Source organism: Channa argus, chromosome 15, assembly GCF_033026475.1.
Source record: "Channa argus isolate prfri chromosome 15, Channa argus male v1.0, whole genome shotgun sequence".
In the NCBI taxonomy this organism is placed as follows: domain Eukaryota; kingdom Metazoa; phylum Chordata; class Actinopteri; order Anabantiformes; family Channidae; genus Channa; species Channa argus.
In genome coordinates this window covers 21,060,137-21,080,906 of record NC_090211.1, presented here as the reverse complement: position 1 = coordinate 21,080,906, position 20,770 = coordinate 21,060,137, and the positions used below count along the sequence as shown (strand labels likewise).

The window sequence follows — 20,770 nt, the reverse complement described above, 5'->3', positions numbered from 1 at the left end:
CAAATATAGTGTATTCCACTGACTGCAAGATGGAAAGGATTTGGTTTGAAAATACTAAACCCTCCCTGCAGGTAGAATTACAAAAATAAGAGGCTTTAGAATATGCACCTTTACATACTTCACCACTGTGAACTGATGATGAGTAGCAGGAACAGGTTACAGTTTTAAGTTGTTCAGCTCATTTTTGTGTTTTTAATAAAATATCTGTGCCTCCACTGTAATCTGCTGTTGAGTAATCCTCATGTGTGCATCTGTCTGCCATGTGTTGCTGCAGTGAGCCTGCAGTCTAGAGACCGGATAGGGACAGGAGGCCCTGTAGTGGACTGCAGTCGTCTGTTTGACAATGATCTTCCAGATGGGTGAGTGAGTTGGGGGAAATCTCTTAACTTAGGAGGAGGGTTGCAAATCTCAAACACTAAAAGCAGCATTTAAGTAGCCGAAGACATAGGAAATGTGATATTTTGTATATGATGAGACGGAGCAGCGAGACTGACTACTACTAGATGGCTGTGTGGCTTCTGAACTGCTCACTGCTGTGTCTGTGTATGTTTGTGCTGCCAGTTGGGAGGAGAGAAGGACCGCGTCTGGGCGAATCCAATACTTGAACCACATCACACGCACCACACAGTGGGAGAGGCCTACCAGGTGAGTATACTGTGCAGCCCACAGACACTCAAACCCAGACCTCTTAAATCCAGGCTGACCAGAAGACCTCGTCTTTGACCTCAGTGCACCAGAAGTTGGCAAATCTGGACTGCTCCAGACAGTGGTGTTTATTGAGAGGAAGAGCCAGGGAAGTCATGGAGCAGACGAGCAGAAAAACGGGCATCTCTTTTCCAATCTATCGGTCTTTTGTACTTGAAGTTTTTTTTGTTTTGTTTTTTTTTTTTGTTCTTTATTAGCTAATTTAGCAAAGCGTGAGCTCAGGCTGTCTCACCACTTTTGTGTCTGGTCTGTTTTTTGTGTTTAGCACATAAAGACTTGAGTTCTGTTCCTCCTCTTTATTCCTTTTCCTTTCTGTGGTTGTCCCCTATCGCCCTCTTGCCCCTCTCAGGCCTGCATCAGAGTATTCCAGCCCTGGTCGACCTCTCAGCTGCATCGTGGACGAGAATACACCCATCAGCACCAATGGTGCCACGCCCACCACAGCTTTGCCGTCTAGTGATGGAGACCAGCGAGCCCAGGAGAGGCGAGTCCGTTCCCAGAGGCACCGGAACTATATGAGCAGAACCCACCTACACACACCCCCCGACCTCCCTGAGGGATACGGTTAGTGGAAAGCCAGTACTACAGAGTGGACATGCATACTTTCAGTGCATCAGGTTGGCCTTGAGCTGGAAGGATAATGAAGCTGGAAGGCTGCTTTACAGATTATACCACAGGCTTCTTGTGCTAACATTGGGTCAAACCCCAGCAGCAAATGCTGCTGTCAGTCATTTCACTTCTTGCCTGATGTAAGAATACAAAATAACCAGGGACAAAGTGAGAAAAGGTTGAAATTTTATATGTGGATAAGTTGTATTTGGAGATTTAAAAGCTAATGAAAGTTGTCCGTACCATGCATGGAATTCAGGATGAAATCCTTTTTAGGTTTTATACAGAAGTGAGGAAAAAGTGGAAGAGCAGCTTTGCACTTTGTCACCTTCTGACATGTAGCTTCACCGTGGAGCCTTGCATAAGCCTCATATGGATAAATGTTAAACCATCCAGACTGTAGAAAAAATAAGAGACCATGGTATTAAATGTGTACATTTATCAATATGGAAAAACCATATAAACCATAATGTTTTTGGCCATATCTCCACCTGCCCTAATTTGTCATCCGTCTTTATTTAAATGTAGGAGATGAATTAATTACAATTGGAAAGGGTTTATTGCTATGAATTAGCATCAGGTATTATCAGATCAAAAAACAAAGCACCTGCTAAAAAGTGACAATGGAAATAAATTGGAAAAAACACTGCACTACAGAATCCTAACCAGGAGTGTTTGTACCTGCTAGGATACATCTGCAGCTGCTGGCCGAATTTATTTTTTTATATATATTTTTTTTAATTAGTAGTTTTAAAAGTATCCAGTTTTGAAGTGGCTTAAAATGAAAACTAGTTAAAAAAACGAATATATTGTATGTTCCCTTTAGCTTCACCACACCAGAGTGGTTTGTAATGTCTCATGATTGTAATGCTGTTGTGTTAGCTGCCTCTCCTCTGTCCTAACCCAGCTAATCAGTTTCCTCAGTCTGATGACGCTGCAGCTCCACACATGGAGTCAGAAATACTGGCTCCATGTTAAACTATCTAATTGAATTCATATAGCTGTTAAAAGCTGGCGGCAGTACTTCTCTTCCCCCCTCTGTTCGTCTTCCTGCACACAATCACACGCATTCATGTAAAAGCAAACACACGCATGCTGCGGTCCTCCACACAGCCCTGGGGAGTTTTGTTTATCTTCTCTGTAAAATCTTCTGGTGGATTTGGGAACCAGATCCATGAAAGTGTATCAGAGCTTTGCCCTCAGTCCTTCAGATTAGGTGGCTCCTGGCGTCGCTACACTAGTTTCCCAGTCTCTGCCTTTGTTGTCCCTGCTCTTGGGCAGCTCTTATAAAACCTGTTAGCAGCTCATGTGAGCACACGTGAGCTAAGAGATGTCCCCACCCTATAGCATGCGCCCATCGGTACTCATTGGGTTTACATGTACATGCATGTTAAAGCACAGCGGTAGATCCAGGGATGCCAGAGATAGAGCTCTCTGGCAGGCAGCTCTGTGGAAATATCTTTGGCAGGCCGTGATGAATGAGCTCCCCAAGCCCATTTCTCCTCTGCTTTCCTCTCCAATGTTCTTCACCCTCTCTCCCCCCTCTCCTCCTTCCCTTTTGAATCTCTCCTGACTTGGGCAGTGCTTTTATCTCTGTCTGTGTGATCTCTCTCCGTCTTAGACACAGAGACAGATTTGTGCCTATAATCTGTCTGCGTATGTGTTGTCTAATGTTCTCTATAGTCTGTTGCCCTCAAAAATAACTATGCCAAGAGGCAAAGATTCTGTTTTTCTCATTTTGATATTTTGATTGATTCACGCACATTGTACAACTCTGATCTCTTTTTTCATATATGTATCTTTCTACAGAGCAAAGGACCACGCAGCAGGGACAAGTGTACTTCCTCCATACTCAAACAGGTGTCAGCACGTGGCATGACCCCAGAGTACCCAGGTACTTCCTCAACAGGATCAATGAACTCGGGGGGACTAAGGTTCATAAGTGGGGAACTGATGTGCAAAGTTCCTTAGTCCTGGTCCCTGTGTAGTTTGCCGTAAACCTGCAGCTGACTCTGACATTCAGTCTCCACCACAAGCACTGAAATATGCCCTTTAATATGGGACTCACGTGCATCGTATCGATTACGATGTTTTAAATGAAACATCCTTGCATATGTTGCATTTAAAACATCGTAATCTAAATGTGGATGTGCAGTAACAGACTTCGCTGTGCACCAGATGCTATCAATAAAACTGATATTATAATACCTGGCCACTGCTCTCTTGCATTCTATCAGCATATGAGTGATGGATGGTAGTTTTATTGCTCTTGATAGGAGCCTGTTGGTCACGCCACACCTTACTCGGTGCGCTCAAACAGCTCTAACATCAGCAGATGTCTCAGCTGCCAAGTGCTCATCGATTGTGAGGCTCATGTCCTCTTGGCCGTAACCCTGCAAAGCAGAGAAGTCCACGCTAGCATCAGCAAGCCTGCTGTAATTTCTGAACTTTTTGGCCTCCGTGGAGTCCAGCTGAAAGGGGTTGCAGGGCAGCAGTAAATAATTTAGATGGGAGGAAGGGAAAAAAATAGAACAAAACGATTTCTCAGACATCTCGGAATACGGCTAGTTAGTCAGTGCTTTGGTATGTTTTATACCTAGAAGTTTTTGTGCTGTCTTTTTCTTTTCCCTGTCCCACCCTGTCCTGCTTTTATTTTTCCTAAATTCTCACATGCTAATGTTTATTAATGTGTGTTGTGTTCTCTTGCTGTTGCTTCAGAGATCTGAGTAATGTGAACTGTGAGGAACTTGGTCCTCTACCTCCAGGATGGGAGATACGGAACACCGCCACAGGGAGGGTTTACTTTGTCGACCACAACAACCGAACCACACAATTTACAGACCCTCGGCTCTCCGCCAACCTGCATCTAGTCCTAAAGTGAGTGCAACAACACCCCTGAGCCTGAAATATGTAATACATACCCCATTTCCATAAAAGTTGTGGTGCTTTGTAAAAGTAAAAAAAAAAAAAAGAGAGGGAATGCAATGACTTGCAAATAATTTTCAAACTATTTATTTAACATATTTGCCTTTGATTGATGACTGACTAATTTGATTGCTTTTCGATTTGATGTCAGCAACATGTATCAAAATGGACGGGCATTTACCACAGGGGCTTGTTTTTTTTCCCCATTTCTTATTAATAGAGCCAATAGAGTAACTGCCTTCTTTTATCTCTGAGCCATGCTGCTGTAATATATGCAGAGTGTGGTTTGGCATTGTCATCTGAAATAACCAAAATCCCTCATCTTCAAAATGACCAAATATGAAAAACACAATTACTCAGTTTCAACATTTAATATGTTGTTTTTTTGCTTTCTACAGTCAATAAGCTTTAGGTGATTTAAAAAGCATTGCATTCTATATATTTACATTTCACACAGCATCGCAACTTTTCTGTAAATGATGTTTGTATGTAATAATTTGCTTAGTACATTAAAAGCCGAGATTGATTTTCTGTTTTGTATTTGTAGTCCAAGTCCCAATGGTTCTCGAGGAGGCATCGAAAGTCAGAACGTCAGGTACAGTTTGGGCTTTTAGCAAGCTGTCGCACTGCACTTACATATTCACACACTTGGACGAGTGTCCAAGTGGGATCCTGTGCCAGGGTGTGTTCACCACCTGTAGAGGCTCAGCACACGGTGTAGCACACATACACAGTGCACACAGTCATTATTACCACACAAAAATTCCCATTCCTCAGCCTGCAGAGGTTTTGATCATAGAGACCTTTTAGCACACAATCTGTCACAACGCTGGCTTTGGCCAGACACCAGGTAGCAGAATGGAAACCGAGGCTGCTGTATCTGTGGCTAAGGTGCGTCTTACCTCCAGGAAACAGAACATAAATTTGATGCCCGAGTCAATGAATGAACTGTGTGTGCATCCATCTGTGTATATTCATGCGTGTTGGTTCTGTGCTTGGTAAATGCCTGACTGCTCAGAATTTCTTCACATGTGCAGCTGTTCAAACACTGCGCTGCGTAGAATTACCCATAGATCTTTGCTGCACTACAGTGGAGCAGGGTAAAGGTGCTTTGGTGGGCCTCCTCTGCTTGACCTCATTCCTCCGCCATGCAGAGACGGAATGCATGGATGGAGATATCAGGTTTCTTTTTTTCCTGCTCTGATGATCAAAGAACGTGTTTGGGATTTTGCTTTTTTTTAAAAAAAAAAATCCTAAGCCCCCTGAACGGTCTTATAAAAAGCACGCCACATTTGTTTTTGATGTAGGAATTTTGAAATGTCCATGATTATGCCCAGATGTGTCAAAATCTCTTGAATAGTATTTCTATTGTGTATGTGTTCTAGTAGGATAATTATTTTTACATCAAAGCCAGGAAGTGGGTATGTGTTTTGTTTTGTTTTTTTAAAGAAAAGTCGCAGGGCTAATCTTATTCTTTCGATTAGTGTTGTGTGGATATCATCGAACACACTTGCACATTTGTGTTGCGCGGTTTTATTGTAAAGTCTAGTGCCTTCAAGAAATATCGAACCCCTTCCTGATTTCTTGTCTTTTTGTGTGTAGATCATACACACAGTGTTTCAGATCATCAAACAAATTCAGAAAACAGACAACCAGTCAACATGGGCAAACCCGAAATATAAGTTATAGGTGCTAATTGTATTTATGAAAGTGAAATGGTTATTAAATACTTGTATCATAACTATATCGTAATAGCTAGTTCATTTCTGGACTCTCACTAGGCCACTCCTAACTCCCTCAGGAATCTCTGGTAGCGAGCAGAATTAATCTTTTACTCCATTATGGCCAGTTGCCCTGGTCCCTGATGCAGCAAAGCATCCTCACACCATCACAGTGCCAGCATCAAGTTTTGAGCATTTCTGTGTTGGGTCTACTCCAGGTGTATCGGGACCAAGAATATAGAAGATTCTCCTAAAAGGTTTTAGGGTCATCAAGGTGTGTTGTGCCAGAACTGTGTTTTTGGGTTAGAAGTAGGTTTCACTTCTCCGCTCTTCCTTGATGCAATTTCTGTCGCATAAATGGAGTCATGAAAATCTTTCTTATTTAGGTGAAGTAGGTTTGTGACCGCATGAGTCACAGCCAGGCTGTTGGACTAAATTTGAAGGGTTGGCCACTTTTCCAAAGGTTCAGTATTGGTTCACATCTTCTCCATATGTTGCTAGTTCATCTCGTTGTGGCTCTGGAGCCTCTGACCCTTAGAAACAACTTTGGAGCCCTTCCTAAACTGATAGAAAGTACTTTGGAAATTTACTAAGGGGGCAAATACTTTCACCAACATCACCATTCACTGTGTAATCATTTAAACTTCAATTTGTTGTTTGCTCAGTGTGACTCTTTATGCCAAATTAGGTTCATATCTGAAGCTGTTTAGTATGAGATGCAAAAAGAATTTAGAGGGGGTCCAGGGGGTCTTCATTGCACTGTAAAAAGGTAAATGCCATAAAATATTATGCTGTTTATCTCTAGGTTAATCAAGGACACAGATCTTGGACTGACATTTGTTAAATAACTTCTCTATAAATTGCATGACTAAGAATTAGCTGAAGCCTCTCTCATGCCATTCTAATTAAATTAACAATGTAATAGATGATCTGTTGCCTTTTTGGGACCGTTTCTGTCCAAACCAAAGTTCCTCTATGACCGTAAAAAGAGTGCATGTTGGAGTGACGTTCGTTTTTGTGACAAAACTCTGGAAAAGATATCAGCCATGATGGATTTTCATCACCACATCTGCCTTCTATCAAGTCAGGGATTTTAGAAATTTTCATCCCTCATGTGCCGTCATCCCACAAAAATGTTTGATATATATATATATATATATATATATATATATATATATATATATATATATATATATATATATATATATATATATATATATATATATATATATATATATATATATATATATATATATATATATATATATATATATATATATATATATATATATATATATATATATATATATATATATATATATATATATATATATATATATGTATATATATATATATATATATATATATATGTATATATATATGTATATATATATATATGTATATGTATATGTATATGTATATGTCCGTCAAAGTAATATTTTACTGCCCTTTTTTATTTGCTGAAAACACTGCCTGAGCATCCACACCATGGTTTGTTATATTCCCTCTATGATGTTGCAGTCTTGTGCTAAATCCAAACCCCCAGCCTGGTCAAGGTCACTGTTCAATAGGTAAATCCATGCTTGCTTTTGGGACCTGGCTGCTGGAGCGCTCCATGTACAGTCGCATGAGAAATATCGATGTCATTTTCCAGACGTTTGATTCGCCACACAGCCAAACATTGCTTTTACTCTGCTGAGTTGGTGTCTTCAGGTAACATACACCAGAGCAGTGCTCATCAATAAGGAGTTGGAAAGAGAATAGAGAACTGTGGGGCATGTTTGCCTGCAGTCATGACAGAAAAGAGCCAGAGAAACAGAGCAGGAATGCTTGATTTATAGGTGAAAGTGCAGAATGAGATGCTCTGTACCTCCACTCTCCTTTTTTTTTTTTCCTTTCCCCTCCCACCGTCAAAGTTGTCTGCAGTGTTTGGGTGCTGTCAGCAGAGCGCCCTTCCTGTCTCCCCTCTCCCTCTCTCGCCTTCTCTCCATTGGAGTCTAGTCTGCAGGAAATAAAGGCATCCACACCGCATGGACACAGACTGACGAGTACTGCATAAACTTCTACCACCCTCTGTGCTTGGATCTAGATTCTGTTGTTTATGACCCCACTTAGGGCCGAGTATGCCCGCTACCCCCCACTACCCCAGTGCAAAAGGCCATTGTGCAAATAATCCTTTAGTTTCAGGCCCATAACGTGTGTGTGTGTGTGTGAAACACAGCCTAGTTAAAAAGTTGTTCTCCAGAGTCAAGACCTCTGTCACTAGTAACCACAGATGATGTTCACAGAAATACAGCTCTCATGAAATTTTTTTTATTTCCTACAACGTCACTACATTAAAAGATAATATTTGAATTAAAGTCTGTTTATTCAAAATCTTCTGACTTTATTCTGAGAATAATGTGAGAATAGATAAACCGATAACAGCACTATACGAGTAGACCATCTAATAAAGTGACGTGATACTGCAAGGATAAATGTATTACAACGTGAAAATACACAACTGTCATTTTGTCAGATATTAGTTCACTAACTGGCTTATTAACATTAGGTGAACTGTACCAGCAATTGTCCAGGAGAAACAACTTTTAGTTAATCGTGTGGCTAATATATTCTATGGGCCATTTAACAGAAAAAATACTGACATTTATTCATATCCCTTGGTTCTGTCTGCCGTCTGAAGCCCTCTATCAAATGGGCTACTTAGCCCTGCCACTTCGCCCTGATTCTTCCCAGCCCTTGCTGCTAAAGTGAATTGGGACGCCCCTGGAGTGCATGTGAACATGCAAAACCAAACATTAGGAATAAGTAGTGGGGCCAGGGAGAAGAATTGGTATTGAGCCAATGACTAACGAACTGTAGTTGTAGTCGTACCATCTGCTCCAGGCAGATTTACACCTGCCACATTCCTTCTATTTCTAAATGAGGGATTTAAATGTAGTCTAAGAGCTAGTCAGTGATTTAAAAATGTCCATCCCCTCACTTCTGCTATAGAAATAATCTTTTGACAGAGTTTATTCAAGTGTTTTTTTTCTACATTGTGTAGATTTTGGCCAAGATACTGATTCGCCTGTAACTGGACTGTAACTAGTTACAGGTGAATCCAGTTACAAAGAACATTGTGGCTCTGTCAGGTGAAGAGGAGACCAAGGTGTATTTGTTGAATAGGTGATGAGTGCTGTGAGGGGGCAGGGCAGCTGTACGACTTGATGTGCTACGGGATGATGCTTCTTATTCTCTGCAGTCAGCAAAGCACAGACAAGCAACGCTCACTGTCACAACTCAAAACTTTTTGCCCTGTTCATTTCATGTTAATTTAGTGTTTTCTACTGGTATCCTCAAGACATAATATTTTTCTCTTTCGTCTTGTTTCTTCTATCTCCCTTCTTCGCTCCAGTCGTCAGAACCAGTTAAAGGATCAGGTCCAGCAGGCTCTGGTGTCCCCTGGTCAGCTCCCAGAGGAAGCAGAGTGCCTCACCGTGCCCAAGTACAAGAGGGACCTTGTTCAGAAGCTCAAGATCCTCCGCCAGGAGCTGTCTCAGCAGCAGCCTCAGGCTGGCCACTGCCGCATCGAGGTGTCCCGTGAGGAAATCTTTGAGGTGAGAGTGGAAAAAAACAAGCTCAGTCATGTCCCCATGTACCCAGAGAGAGCTGCATAGAAATACATAATCATAGGGGAAATTTGCTTGTTTCAGCCCGTGCCTGTGTGGAACAAATCAAATAATAGACAAATAATGTAACATGTGCTCCATTGCACAACCATCTGCCCCTTTTCCCCATATCTGCAGCCAACAAATTTACTTCTGACACTGTAAGCCATAAACAATATCCATTCTGTGTTGAATCCCAGCTTACACGCGGTGCCAGTTCACTGCTGGCCCCACAGGACAAGCTAAAACCGAATGAGCACAGTTTGATCAAGAGCTGCTTGGAGTTGTACAAGTTATTTATGGACTCACCAAGTGATGGTAAACATTCTCTGGAGGTTTCTCTTCTTTTTTTTTTTTTTTTATAACTTCTTCTTGTCTGCTCCCATAAAGGTCACTGCCTGGAGCAGTTTGGCTGACAGATTTCTTTCGCACACAAACTCTTATCTATAACGTGTGAAGTTAGTCTGTGCAGAATCTAAAGCAGACCTCTCGTTTGAGATGGGGATTTTCTCAGTGAACCAGGGTTTTATTCTGCATCTAGGAGGTGTGGGGCCTTCATCAGAGCAACAACACCTGCAACAGACTGCGTGACACTCATAAAATATGCACTGGAATGTGCTGGAACAGCCATGTCTGTTAATCTGAGCAAAGACATTTTTGTTGGCTGATCTCAACGTGAGAGAGACGAGGCGAGGCAGGCGGGTGGGAGGGGGGCAGAGGACGTCTTGAGGTTGAGCGAGACATAACTGCATAGCTTCTTCAGACCAGCTGAGGCATTAAATTATGACTGAACAGGCGAGTGTTAGCTGGGGCGCTGTCAGAGCTGTCTTTATATGCTCTTTTCGAGCTAGATGAGACATTTTCATTTCTCTCTCAGCACCTCTCACTTGTCTGGTGTATCTGGAGGGCACAGTGGAACCTGGCTGTGGAAGGGGGTTGTGTTATTATAGCATTACGTCTGTGTTTATTATACCTGCCCCTAATCCACTTTAAATGAGCCGCCCTCCTGAGGCTGTGAGCTGTCTGCACGTGGGATGAACATTGTATGAGGTGGCGAGATCTCGGGCTCACAACAGAGACCCAATTTGATAAGACGGTCGCAACCCTGCACTGCAAAAGAAAACCACTGAAGTAGGGCAGAATGTGTAGAGCACCACAAGTATGGTTCATGTGAATGCCAGCTGATGAAAGTGCACAAACATGCACCTTCAGGCAGTAAATGGAGGGGATTGATCTTGGTTTCTTTCTTTTTTTTTTGTTGGACTGGAGACTGGCTGGTTAAGGCTCAGTTTTTCCAGTTGTGAGCAAACATGGTGGAAAGCAACTAATTACTTTTCTGGTTTTTGTACTTGGGTGTTTTTGGTTTCTGCTACTTCACATTTAAACAGGCAAATACTGTGCTCTTTTGCGAATTACGGTTACTTTTTTAATTCACTTTAATAATACAAAATAAGGTACAGTTTATTTGAGGCTGACTGGCACAAGTCGTAAAACCAACAGTCTCTTCTTTTTTTTTGAATTTGTAACAGTTTCTCTGCTGAAGACCAGCTGTGCATCAGTAGCCAGAAGGCCAAAAAGAAGAGTACAGTAAGGTCAACAGCTGTTGCTGTCTAACAAGGTGTGTCTGTGTGTTCTGCAGGAGTCGTATCGCCAGGTGATGAAGATGAGACCGAAGGACCTGTGGAAACGGCTAATGGTGAAGTTTAGAGGCGAAGAGGGGCTGGATTATGGAGGAGTAGCCAGGTATGAAGCCGTAGCAGAGAGAGACTTTTTCTTTTTTTTAATGCTGAGATCTGCCTCCTGGAGGAAAACTGCTCATTGTTTTGTGATGTTCAGCTTAAGTGTTCTCCTAGTATTTTTTGAACTCAGACTTTTGATTTAACTGGACCTTTCACAGCTCTATATAACCTCGAAACTGAAGTGAAAGTGTTGTCCCTTTTTTTTTTTTTCTTTCTTTCTCTCTGGTCATACTTTCAGTTTTAACAAGCTTTCATCTGTTGTGGGGAATTTGCTTTCAGATTTACTCCTACTCTGTCTGTGTTTTAATATTTCAGATCTGGTTTTAGTCATTGTGTCACTTTCCTTCTGTTTCTGCTGGTGATTTTCACAGAACAAATAGGAACCCTTAATGAGAAGTGAGGATCCTTTGTGTCTGTGCCCAGTTCGCTCCTTCACTACAACACAGAGGATGTAACTGATATGTCTTCTTTTCTCCCCCGGCAAACTAAAGGGAGTGGCTCTATCTGCTGTCACATGAGATGCTGAACCCATACTACGGTCTGTTCCAGTACTCCCGCGATGACATCTACACCCTGCAGATTAACCCGGACTCTGCTGTCAACCCTGTGAGTCCCTGACACTGCTGACACCACCAAGTATTGAGCTGTATTGCACCTGGTCGACACAGCCCGGTGATACAGGTCACAAATGGGCGAATTATTTTAAGAACACAGTCTTGATCGCATCTTTGGGTCATTTTCTTACGAGGTTGCACAACCACAGCTCTGTTTGTTTGCACTGTCTGAGAGGAATCCTCTGGAATAATAGTATGAGTAACACATTTCATGTCTGGAGAACATGCTGCTGTGTGTTCATTTAGAAACTAAAGCTGTCTCATGTCCCTGCAGGAGCACTTGTCATACTTTCACTTTGTGGGTCGTATTATGGGAGTGGCAGTGTTTCATGGCCACTACATAGACGGAGGCTTTACTCTACCCTTCTACAAACAGCTGCTGGGTAAACCCATCACTCTAGATGACATGGAGTCCGTTGACCCCGACCTACACAACAGCCTTGTTTGGATTTTGTACGTACAATCAAAGCAATTTAAAAGTAATATTTGTTTTTTTTTTTTTTTTTTAAAGGGAAATTATTTGATTTATAAATTATTTATAAAGAAAACGATTGGTTCAATTTATCATCGGGTCATATTCTTATATTTACTGGTAGCTTAACTTGCAACAAATATTCAAATCAGTTAATGCAAAATCAGTCAACAGAGTAGAATGAATGTGAAGTACGAAGTACAGTTTTTTTTTTTTCCTTCTCAGTTGTAATTGATTAAAAAATCTTACAATAATTACAGCAGCTGAGTTGCATCCTGTTTCTGTGCATACTTAATCCACATTATAGCTATGCAAGTAAAAAGTACTTTAAAATACTTTATAGTGTGAGGACAGCGCCCTCTAGGGGCTTTTGAATATATATATTTTTTTTACATCAGTGATTTCTGAACACATTGTCACATTATGTGTGTATAATATAAGTTTACATTTATTTTATATTGCATTTTTAACCCTTTTTTAAAACTAAATTCTGTTTCTTAATACAGCTTAATCAGCGTTTTTCTCTCTTCAGGGACAATGACATCACAGGTGTGCTGGACCACACCTTCTGTGTAGAACACAATGCCTATGGAGAGATCATCCAGCACGAGCTCAAGCCCAACGGTAAGAGCATCCCCGTCACCCAGGACACCAAGAAAGAGTACGTCCGGCTCTACGTTAACTGGCGCTTCCTGCGAGGCATTGAGGCCCAGTTCCTGGCTCTGCAGAAAGGCTTCAATGAGGTCATTCCCCAGCACCTGCTCAAGTCTTTCGATGAGAAGGAGCTAGAGGTACCTTTTTAGTCTTTTCACTCACCTTCCATTTACCTACAACTACATTTAGTTCAATGCCCTGAAATGTTTCTGCTTCCTGTAGCTGATTGTGTGCGGCCTGGGTAAAATTGACATCAACGACTGGAAGTCCAACACGCGGCTCAAACACTGCACTCCAGACAGCAACATTGTTAAATGGTTCTGGAAAGCTGTGGAGTCCTTTGATGAGGAGCGCAGAGCCCGGCTGCTGCAGTTTGTTACCGGCTCCTCCAGAGTTCCCCTGCAAGGCTTTAAGGCCCTTCAAGGTAACAAGAGCCAGGATGAGCACTGTCCACTCTGTGTTCTGTTAGGGACATGGTCCCTTTTATGGTGGAAAAGTTGAGCAGTAAATGCAAAACAGTTGTATTTGTGATGGACTTGGACCAGAGTGATAATGTAGTTACTACTTACCATCAGTAGTTCACCAATGAGCGTTGATCTAACGGGTACTGTCTTACACAAAGCGGGCTCCCTGTTCAAAAGCTATGTCAACACAGTTTAGGTGTGTGTGTGTGTGTGTGTGTGTGTGTGTGTGTGTGTCTACAGAGGTGACCCTCAGTCTGCGAGTTCTGCCCACTACCCTTGGAGTAGCTTTAGCGTTGCAGTGTTGCCTTGATTGTAAAAGTTGAACAAAAGACTACATTTAAAGGACGTCTTTAGGTTTTTCAAGCTTGTCTTGTGTATATGATATGTCCAGGCACTTACAGCTGTCTCTTTCCATTTGTCTTTGCTGAATGCCTACTGTACACTTGGACCCCAATATCTTACACTTCAGTTGAGAAATCAACTGAAGTGTAAGATAGTGAAGGTGGAATTGGATACAGCATGTGTAATGAGAATATTAGCACCTCAGTATTATAAGAAGAACAGCTCAAAAAATCCAAACCATTCCTTTAAATAACAGCCCTTTCATTGAACTGTTGATACACAAGTGCTTTACCATTGTTCTCAAAATCCACAAGTGTGTATTGTTTTTGAGTAAAGCATGTGTTGCTTACTTCTGATTCAATCGTCTCTTTAAGAAAAAAACTGTTCTGCAGGTCTTTATTTCCCAAACAACAAATAGGCCAATATATAAAGTGTCTCCACAATATAATTAAAGTGTCTTTTTTTTTTTGTTTTGATCCTACATTCTTTGAGCATCGCACATTAAAAGTGTCACATAAAGCAACAAACAAGCAATGAAAAGACACACAAGCAAAGGTTGAAGTAAAACTTAGTGGTCAGAAAGTGAAGCAGGCCAGGTACTAGTGAGCCACCAGCTCCATGCAGGACGACTTCTCTGGCACGTTGAGTTTGTCCTTCAGCCTGAATCGCTGTATGACAAATGGACGGTTGTAGGCTTAAAATTTGACAGCTATTCTAATATTAAAATCATATTGAGATCTACCAGAAATTCTTAATTGAACCGTGGGAAAGTAATTGACCATAGTTTTAAAAAACACCATATAAAGAGATATTCATTTACTCAAAATAAACATTTTAATTCATCAATCTTTTATATTTCAATATTTTATTCAACCATCTCCTCTTTAAACAAATATGACAAAGTTTGTACTGCAGGGCATTATTTGAACCTTCTGATAGAAATTTAATGTATATAGAATACAGTAAACAGTTTAGTTTAATTTACATACTAACAGTCACAATATCTGACTTTTTTTTTTAAAATTCATATTACCAGCAGATTTCTAGATCACTTCGTATTCTCAATTATGTTTTATCTTTAGTTTATTTGGCTCTGTTGAGGTACAATATAATGCTGACATTTTGCTTAACTTTAGAAATAACCCACTTTGATTGAACAGTTACTTGACTAGCTGTCTGCTCCCTCTCTGAGACACTGTGCCAAGCTCTGTCCTCGCCCAGAATCACAGAGAAGAAGCTGCTGCACATGTTTATTTTCTTATTCACTAATCTCATTAGGGTCTTGAAGAATTCATATACAAGGAACACAAAGATTTTCTTTATTGTTCCCAAATAGTCCTGGATCCTGAATCTTTGTGTCCCAGTTGCAGTTTTTACTTTGCCCTGGACAATGGGACACCATTAATATGGATCTCTGCTTGTGACGCACCAACACGCGTTACGTAAATATTCATATTTTAATCGATATTGACTCATCGCCCTACACTAAAAGCAGTGGGCTTGGAGGAGGCTAAGGCTCTGATGTAACCAGAGTTGGATTATTTGGCCATAATGTTCACGGGTCTGTATGTCTGTGCTACAATTTTTGTTGGCATGAAAAGAATGGACAAAAATAAAAATGAGCTTGTTAGAGGGACAGTGCAGGTAGGAACATTTGGAAACTGAGAGAGAAGTGAGACCTTGGCTGGTTTGTGCATGTGCAGAGGTTGGATGTGGGTTATATTGGGAGAAGAACATTGTGGATGTTGCCAGGCAGGAGGAGAGAAGCCAAACCGAGGAGGTTTGTGGAGGTTTTGAGAGAGAGCATGGAGGAAGTCGGTGTGACAGATGCAGAGGACAGAATGAGGTGGAAATGGATGATTCTCTGTAGTGACCTCTACACAGAGCAGCTTCAAGAAATGGAAGTTAAACTGAAACTATTATTATTATTATTATTATTATTATTATTACTATTATTACTATTATTACTATTATTAATAATTCTGTCATTAAAAGACTTGACTGTAATTTGAACTCAAAGGATACGAATGCTGCTCAGAGGGAACCCAAAGAGGTTGGAGGAGGTTATAAAGGCAAAGGAAGGACAAACAAAGTATTAGAAAACATTTCATAAAGAGCTTTTTGAACTTTTGCATCATTTTCATTATTTTGCTATTAAAATCTCTATTTTATGTAGGCTTGGGTTCCTCGGTGGGTGGCCAGGCCACGCTTGGTGGGTGGGATTTGATCCCGTTGGCCTTCTGCATCTCAAGCAAATGCTTGATATGACAGATATGTAAAGACAATTTTTTGTTTTTTGAAGGTGCTGCTGGCCCACGGCTCTTTACCATCCACCAGATAGATGCCAGCACCAACAACCTGCCCAAAGCTCATACCTGGTGAGTTCTAATGCTCTCTGATCATGTGACTGTCTGCCTTTTATCTTCTTTGTCACTGTTGCAAACCATTTGGTTTTTGCTCCCCCAGTTTCAATCGGATTGACATTCCTCCCTACGAGAACTATGACAAACTGTACGATAAGTTACTGACGGCCATCGAAGAGACCTGTGGCTTTGCTGTAGAGTGAGTCGTGGATTCGGGCAGAGCTCAACAACCAGACGCAACACCATTTTGGCCGTGGTGACCCTCCACATTTTCCACCTTGCAAGTCTCTCAGACGATAGTCATCCACAGTGGCTTCATCCAGGGACACCATACCCCTGTTGGACATGTGTGCAAACGGAGGGTGGGGGGGGGGGAGTTCAGAAAATATCATCAGACTGTTGTTTTGTTTTTTGTAATAGGCCCTCTACTCTACATTTTGTCGTTTTTTTTTTTTTAAATCATTGAAAAGGGTCTCTTCAGCTGCTAATAACTCAGACTATTTACTAACTTGTGGAACCTGCAAAATTTGCTGGCTCCCTTTTTTTTCTTTTTTTTTTTTTCCATGTTTGTTTTAGCATTTACAAATAGACTTGTATCCATGTAGCAGTGCTCCATTTTTGCCCAGCAGAACACAAGGTCAGTTGATTCTGAAAAGACATTTTTAAGATTGGTTTGTTTGCTAGAGAGCAGGGTTTGTTATCGGTTCCCACAAACACTTGGAAGCACTAGGCTTGGACGTGCCTGCCTCAGGCTGTTCGGCACCTCACAGCCAGCGCACTGGGGCTATCTGTGACACCTGGAAACACAGAAGGCGAGGTCAGACTAGAATTAGGCAGAGCCTGACTGTTTACATCCCTCTCCAAAGACTGCAGCTGGGACCTCGGCTCCTGCATCTTCTCAGTGCTGCATTCTTAGAAATATTATTTCACACATTAGACAGTTAGCTTTGTTTGAAATTGAATAAATGGATGCATAGCTTGAAATGTTATTTTTATATAACAGGGAAAAGAAACCATGAAAGTCTACATAATATATCTAATTTATTGCTGTTATATTTCAGAAGCCCCTTCCCATAGGTTTAAAAAAATACAATCTTTTTAACTCTTTGAATCGTAGACAAGACAATTAGTGAAACTCAATTGAGCTTGACTGAATTTCACTAAAGAATGCTGTGGTTTATTTCTCGACATAACCTCTGTCTGACTGCAGAAAGAGGTTTCTCTTAAAGGCAAAAAACCATAGTGCCATAAACATTTATGAATAATTGAATCTTTGCAAGTATTGAACGGACCCTTTAAATTCTACTGATTTCATCCTGGAGCTACGTATGGTGGTGTGAAGTTTCTATTATACTTTTTCAACAATTTGTCATTTGTAGCTGGGCTATATTGTTGTTGTTGTTGGTATTATTATTGTTATTATTATTATTATTATTATTATTATTATTATTATTGTTATGGTTATTGTCACTTGCATGCGACATGTCATTAATGTCCAATAGTATTCTGTTCCAAAGGCCATATTAATCCATTTTGTGCCGCCTCCATGCTGTCGTAAAAAAGGAAAAACCTGCTACCTTGTAGCCATGTGGTGCTAAATCGCATTAACGTTACCTTTTGACATACTACTGCTTAACGTGCACACACATACCAGTTTAAATAAAAAAAATCAAGAGCTCAACCTAGCCACATTCTCAGGAGATACCATATGTAGAAGAAACACATTCTTACCATTTGTTCTGATTTTGCTGAATCTTATTTAAAACAAAAAATAATTTGTTTTTCCCACAGCTGACCATTAACAACCTAATTGTTGCATGTGTGCTTTTGGTTGAATGAGGTGAACTCCTGTTCCTGTTACACAGTCCCATCAGTGATGTTTGTATGTTTGGGGGTGGGGGGGGGGGGTTTCTACAATTTAAAAATGAAATTCTTGAATGTTTTCAAAAGATGCTGCCTGTCTAGCAATCTCTACGACCGTGGACTGTTCATAACGTTTGCGTACGCAAGAAAAATATGAATTAATTGATTTTTCTTTTTTTTTAATGTCGACAGGTGTATGCAAAGTGAAGCGTCCTCAGAGGATGCTTTGTACAGTAATAAGATATTGTTCATATATGTGGATCAAACAACCTGTAATTTATCTTTAACTTAAATAGAACAAGGTTTTCTTGAACTGAAAAGAGGAATTGCACACAAACACAATGAGGTTGCTGTGTGTATGTGTGCGTGATTACTGGTGACTTATGCACCAGATATTCCTCCTCTAAGTCCAGTCCACAACCTGATCACCCTACTGTCTGTTCCCACACTACATCACTCAGCAAGGCCCCGTAGCTTCCTCTCACTGAAGAACTGAACTTTTTATTAAAGCTGAGAGACGACGCTCTTCTGTTTTTGTTTTTTTTACAGCATGATCCACTAGCAGGACTATATCTCTCATAGCTGACTGATGCAATTTAATGTATGTTAACACTATCATTTTGTAAGAGTATTTTATTTTTGTGTGTAATTAGTTCTAATTAAACTTGCCTTTGTCTAACAATGTAAGGCCTTGTACAAAGACGTCTGGTTTTTAAATGTTTCAACTGTTAGAAATAAATTAATCTGAATTATTGCTAGACATTTAACAGTTTCTACGAATGATTGAATTTGAAATGTGCATATAGCCTGTGAGCGAAAAACGTTTCTGCCTCCTGTTCTGAGCACAAGCTCATTTAAAATGAACTTAGGTGAAGTGGAAAACTGTCCTGTGTTTTGACAAGTCAAAATCTAAAACCTACCCTGGAAAATACTGGACGGCCTATTCTCATGCTAAAGAGGAGTAGAACAGAAGGAGTTGTCGGTGGACAATTCAAGAGACAGGCTAAAAATACATCAAAGGACACCCTGAACTGTCGGGAAGCTGAAATTCTATGTCCAGCAAGAATAAAGGAAAGTCGTCTCCGTTTCTAAAGAGCGTTTCAAAAAGAATAGGCGACGCAACACAGTGTTGAACATGTCCCTGTGCAAATTCTTTTTTTTTTAAGAAGTGAGGTGGCATCCAGCTTTTGTAGCTGCTCTTTTACTGTTTACAGTTAGAGGTTGCAAATAATTTGCAAAGCACCACACAGTCTTGTCACTGTGAGAGTTAAATTTCCTGAAAGAACATAAAAATACCTATGTATAATGTGTTGAGGCAAGATAATAGTTCTCTGGAGAAAAAAAACAGAACAAACGTTGATAGAAGTTAAAGGTTAAAGTGCGTGTGATGTCACCCACTCTAGCTGGGCCAACTTTCTGCAATATAATAAAAATATTTTTTTTTAAAAGTACCTCCAACTAAAACTGATTATTCAAAACCGTAAAAGATCTTAAAAAGCGAAATAAAAGGCTGGTAGCTGAAAGTCTTACGATTTGCTGTAAGTTTGAACGGTCTCTCTGGGCTGAAGTATGCCTGCAAGAGGATAAAGCTGAAAAGTGTCCATTCAAAACAAATTGCTGAAAAAAGCTGAATGCTTTAAAACGTATAAAAATTAGTAAAAGGTTAATGGAAGAGCACATGTCCTTAGTAAGCTGAACGGTGTTAATGGCTGAAAGCAGGCCAAAAATGTATGGAATTATGTGATGTAATTGATAAGTCGATCAATGGCATCATCAACTTTTAAAATTTAAAAAAGATATTTAAAAAGCTGTATACAAGCAATAATGTGCTTTATAAGCTAAACGTTTTGAAGTTTGAACAGTGTTTCTGGCTTAAAGTATGCTGAAGCAGTTAGGCGCCAAAAACGTACAGAAGGCGAAAGTCGGATTAATAATAATAATAACAAAGACTAGAAAAAACATTTCCAAAAAGAAATGCTCTGTAAACTTTTAGGCTCCTAAAAATTGGTTATAAACTTCAAAGCCAGTTAGCCTGAGGCAAAAACTTCAAAGGCAAATATGTGACATCGTTGAAGATGTCATGGATGACGTCATAAGTTTAAACGGTATAAAAGTAGTTATGTAGAAACACTAATTGAGGTACTTCATCACGGGCCTTTATTGTACCATCAATCAACATTTAACTCCCCAAAAAAACAGTCCCATGTTTGGGTTGGACCCAATGACGTCACTTGCTGTAATACATGGGAAGCACAGTCAGAAGCCGGATCACCGGTTTTTGTCTCGCACATATCCATCCGCTGTAGTTTGTTGTAATGATAAAATTGTCACTACAGCATGTGGTTGATTTTGAAGTGGGATTTTTATTAAAAGGGAAAATTAAGAATTTCTTTCGAAGTAAAAAACATTTTCCACCAAATCCATTCATGTAAGTAGTTTGTACCTAAGGGAAACAGACATGGTATTTACAGGAAAGGTTAGATTGTATTATTTGTATCAAATATTTTCAAAAACTGTACTTCACTAAACTTTTGAGGTAGCATATGTAATTAACATAATCTAAATGATTTATACTACTTTTACTTCATTTAGTTGTAAACTTTTGGTACTTTGCAGATGTATGTAACCCAAACACAAAATATAATCCAC

The 20,770-nt window shown here is 40.3% G+C and overlaps 1 protein-coding gene across 1 annotated transcript in view; it reads left to right on the top strand.

Annotated features, from left to right (window-relative positions):
* The window catches only part of LOC137100361 (E3 ubiquitin-protein ligase SMURF2), a 52,228-nt gene extending 33,420 nt beyond the window's left edge, over positions 1-18,808 (top strand). Inside the window, exons 6-19 of the mRNA XM_067478168.1 lie at positions 275-359; positions 562-645; positions 1,055-1,269; positions 3,124-3,208; positions 4,033-4,191; positions 4,787-4,834; positions 9,358-9,559; positions 11,250-11,353; positions 11,841-11,955; positions 12,238-12,416; positions 12,968-13,226; positions 13,312-13,513; positions 16,198-16,273; positions 16,362-18,808. Coding sequence (XP_067334269.1) covers positions 275-359; positions 562-645; positions 1,055-1,269; positions 3,124-3,208; positions 4,033-4,191; positions 4,787-4,834; positions 9,358-9,559; positions 11,250-11,353; positions 11,841-11,955; positions 12,238-12,416; positions 12,968-13,226; positions 13,312-13,513; positions 16,198-16,273; positions 16,362-16,461 — 1,913 coding nt within the window. The 3' untranslated portion in view covers positions 16,462-18,808. The remainder of the gene's footprint in view (positions 1-274; positions 360-561; positions 646-1,054; positions 1,270-3,123; positions 3,209-4,032; positions 4,192-4,786; positions 4,835-9,357; positions 9,560-11,249; positions 11,354-11,840; positions 11,956-12,237; positions 12,417-12,967; positions 13,227-13,311; positions 13,514-16,197; positions 16,274-16,361) is intronic.
* Positions 18,809-20,770: the final 1,962 nt, after the last annotated feature.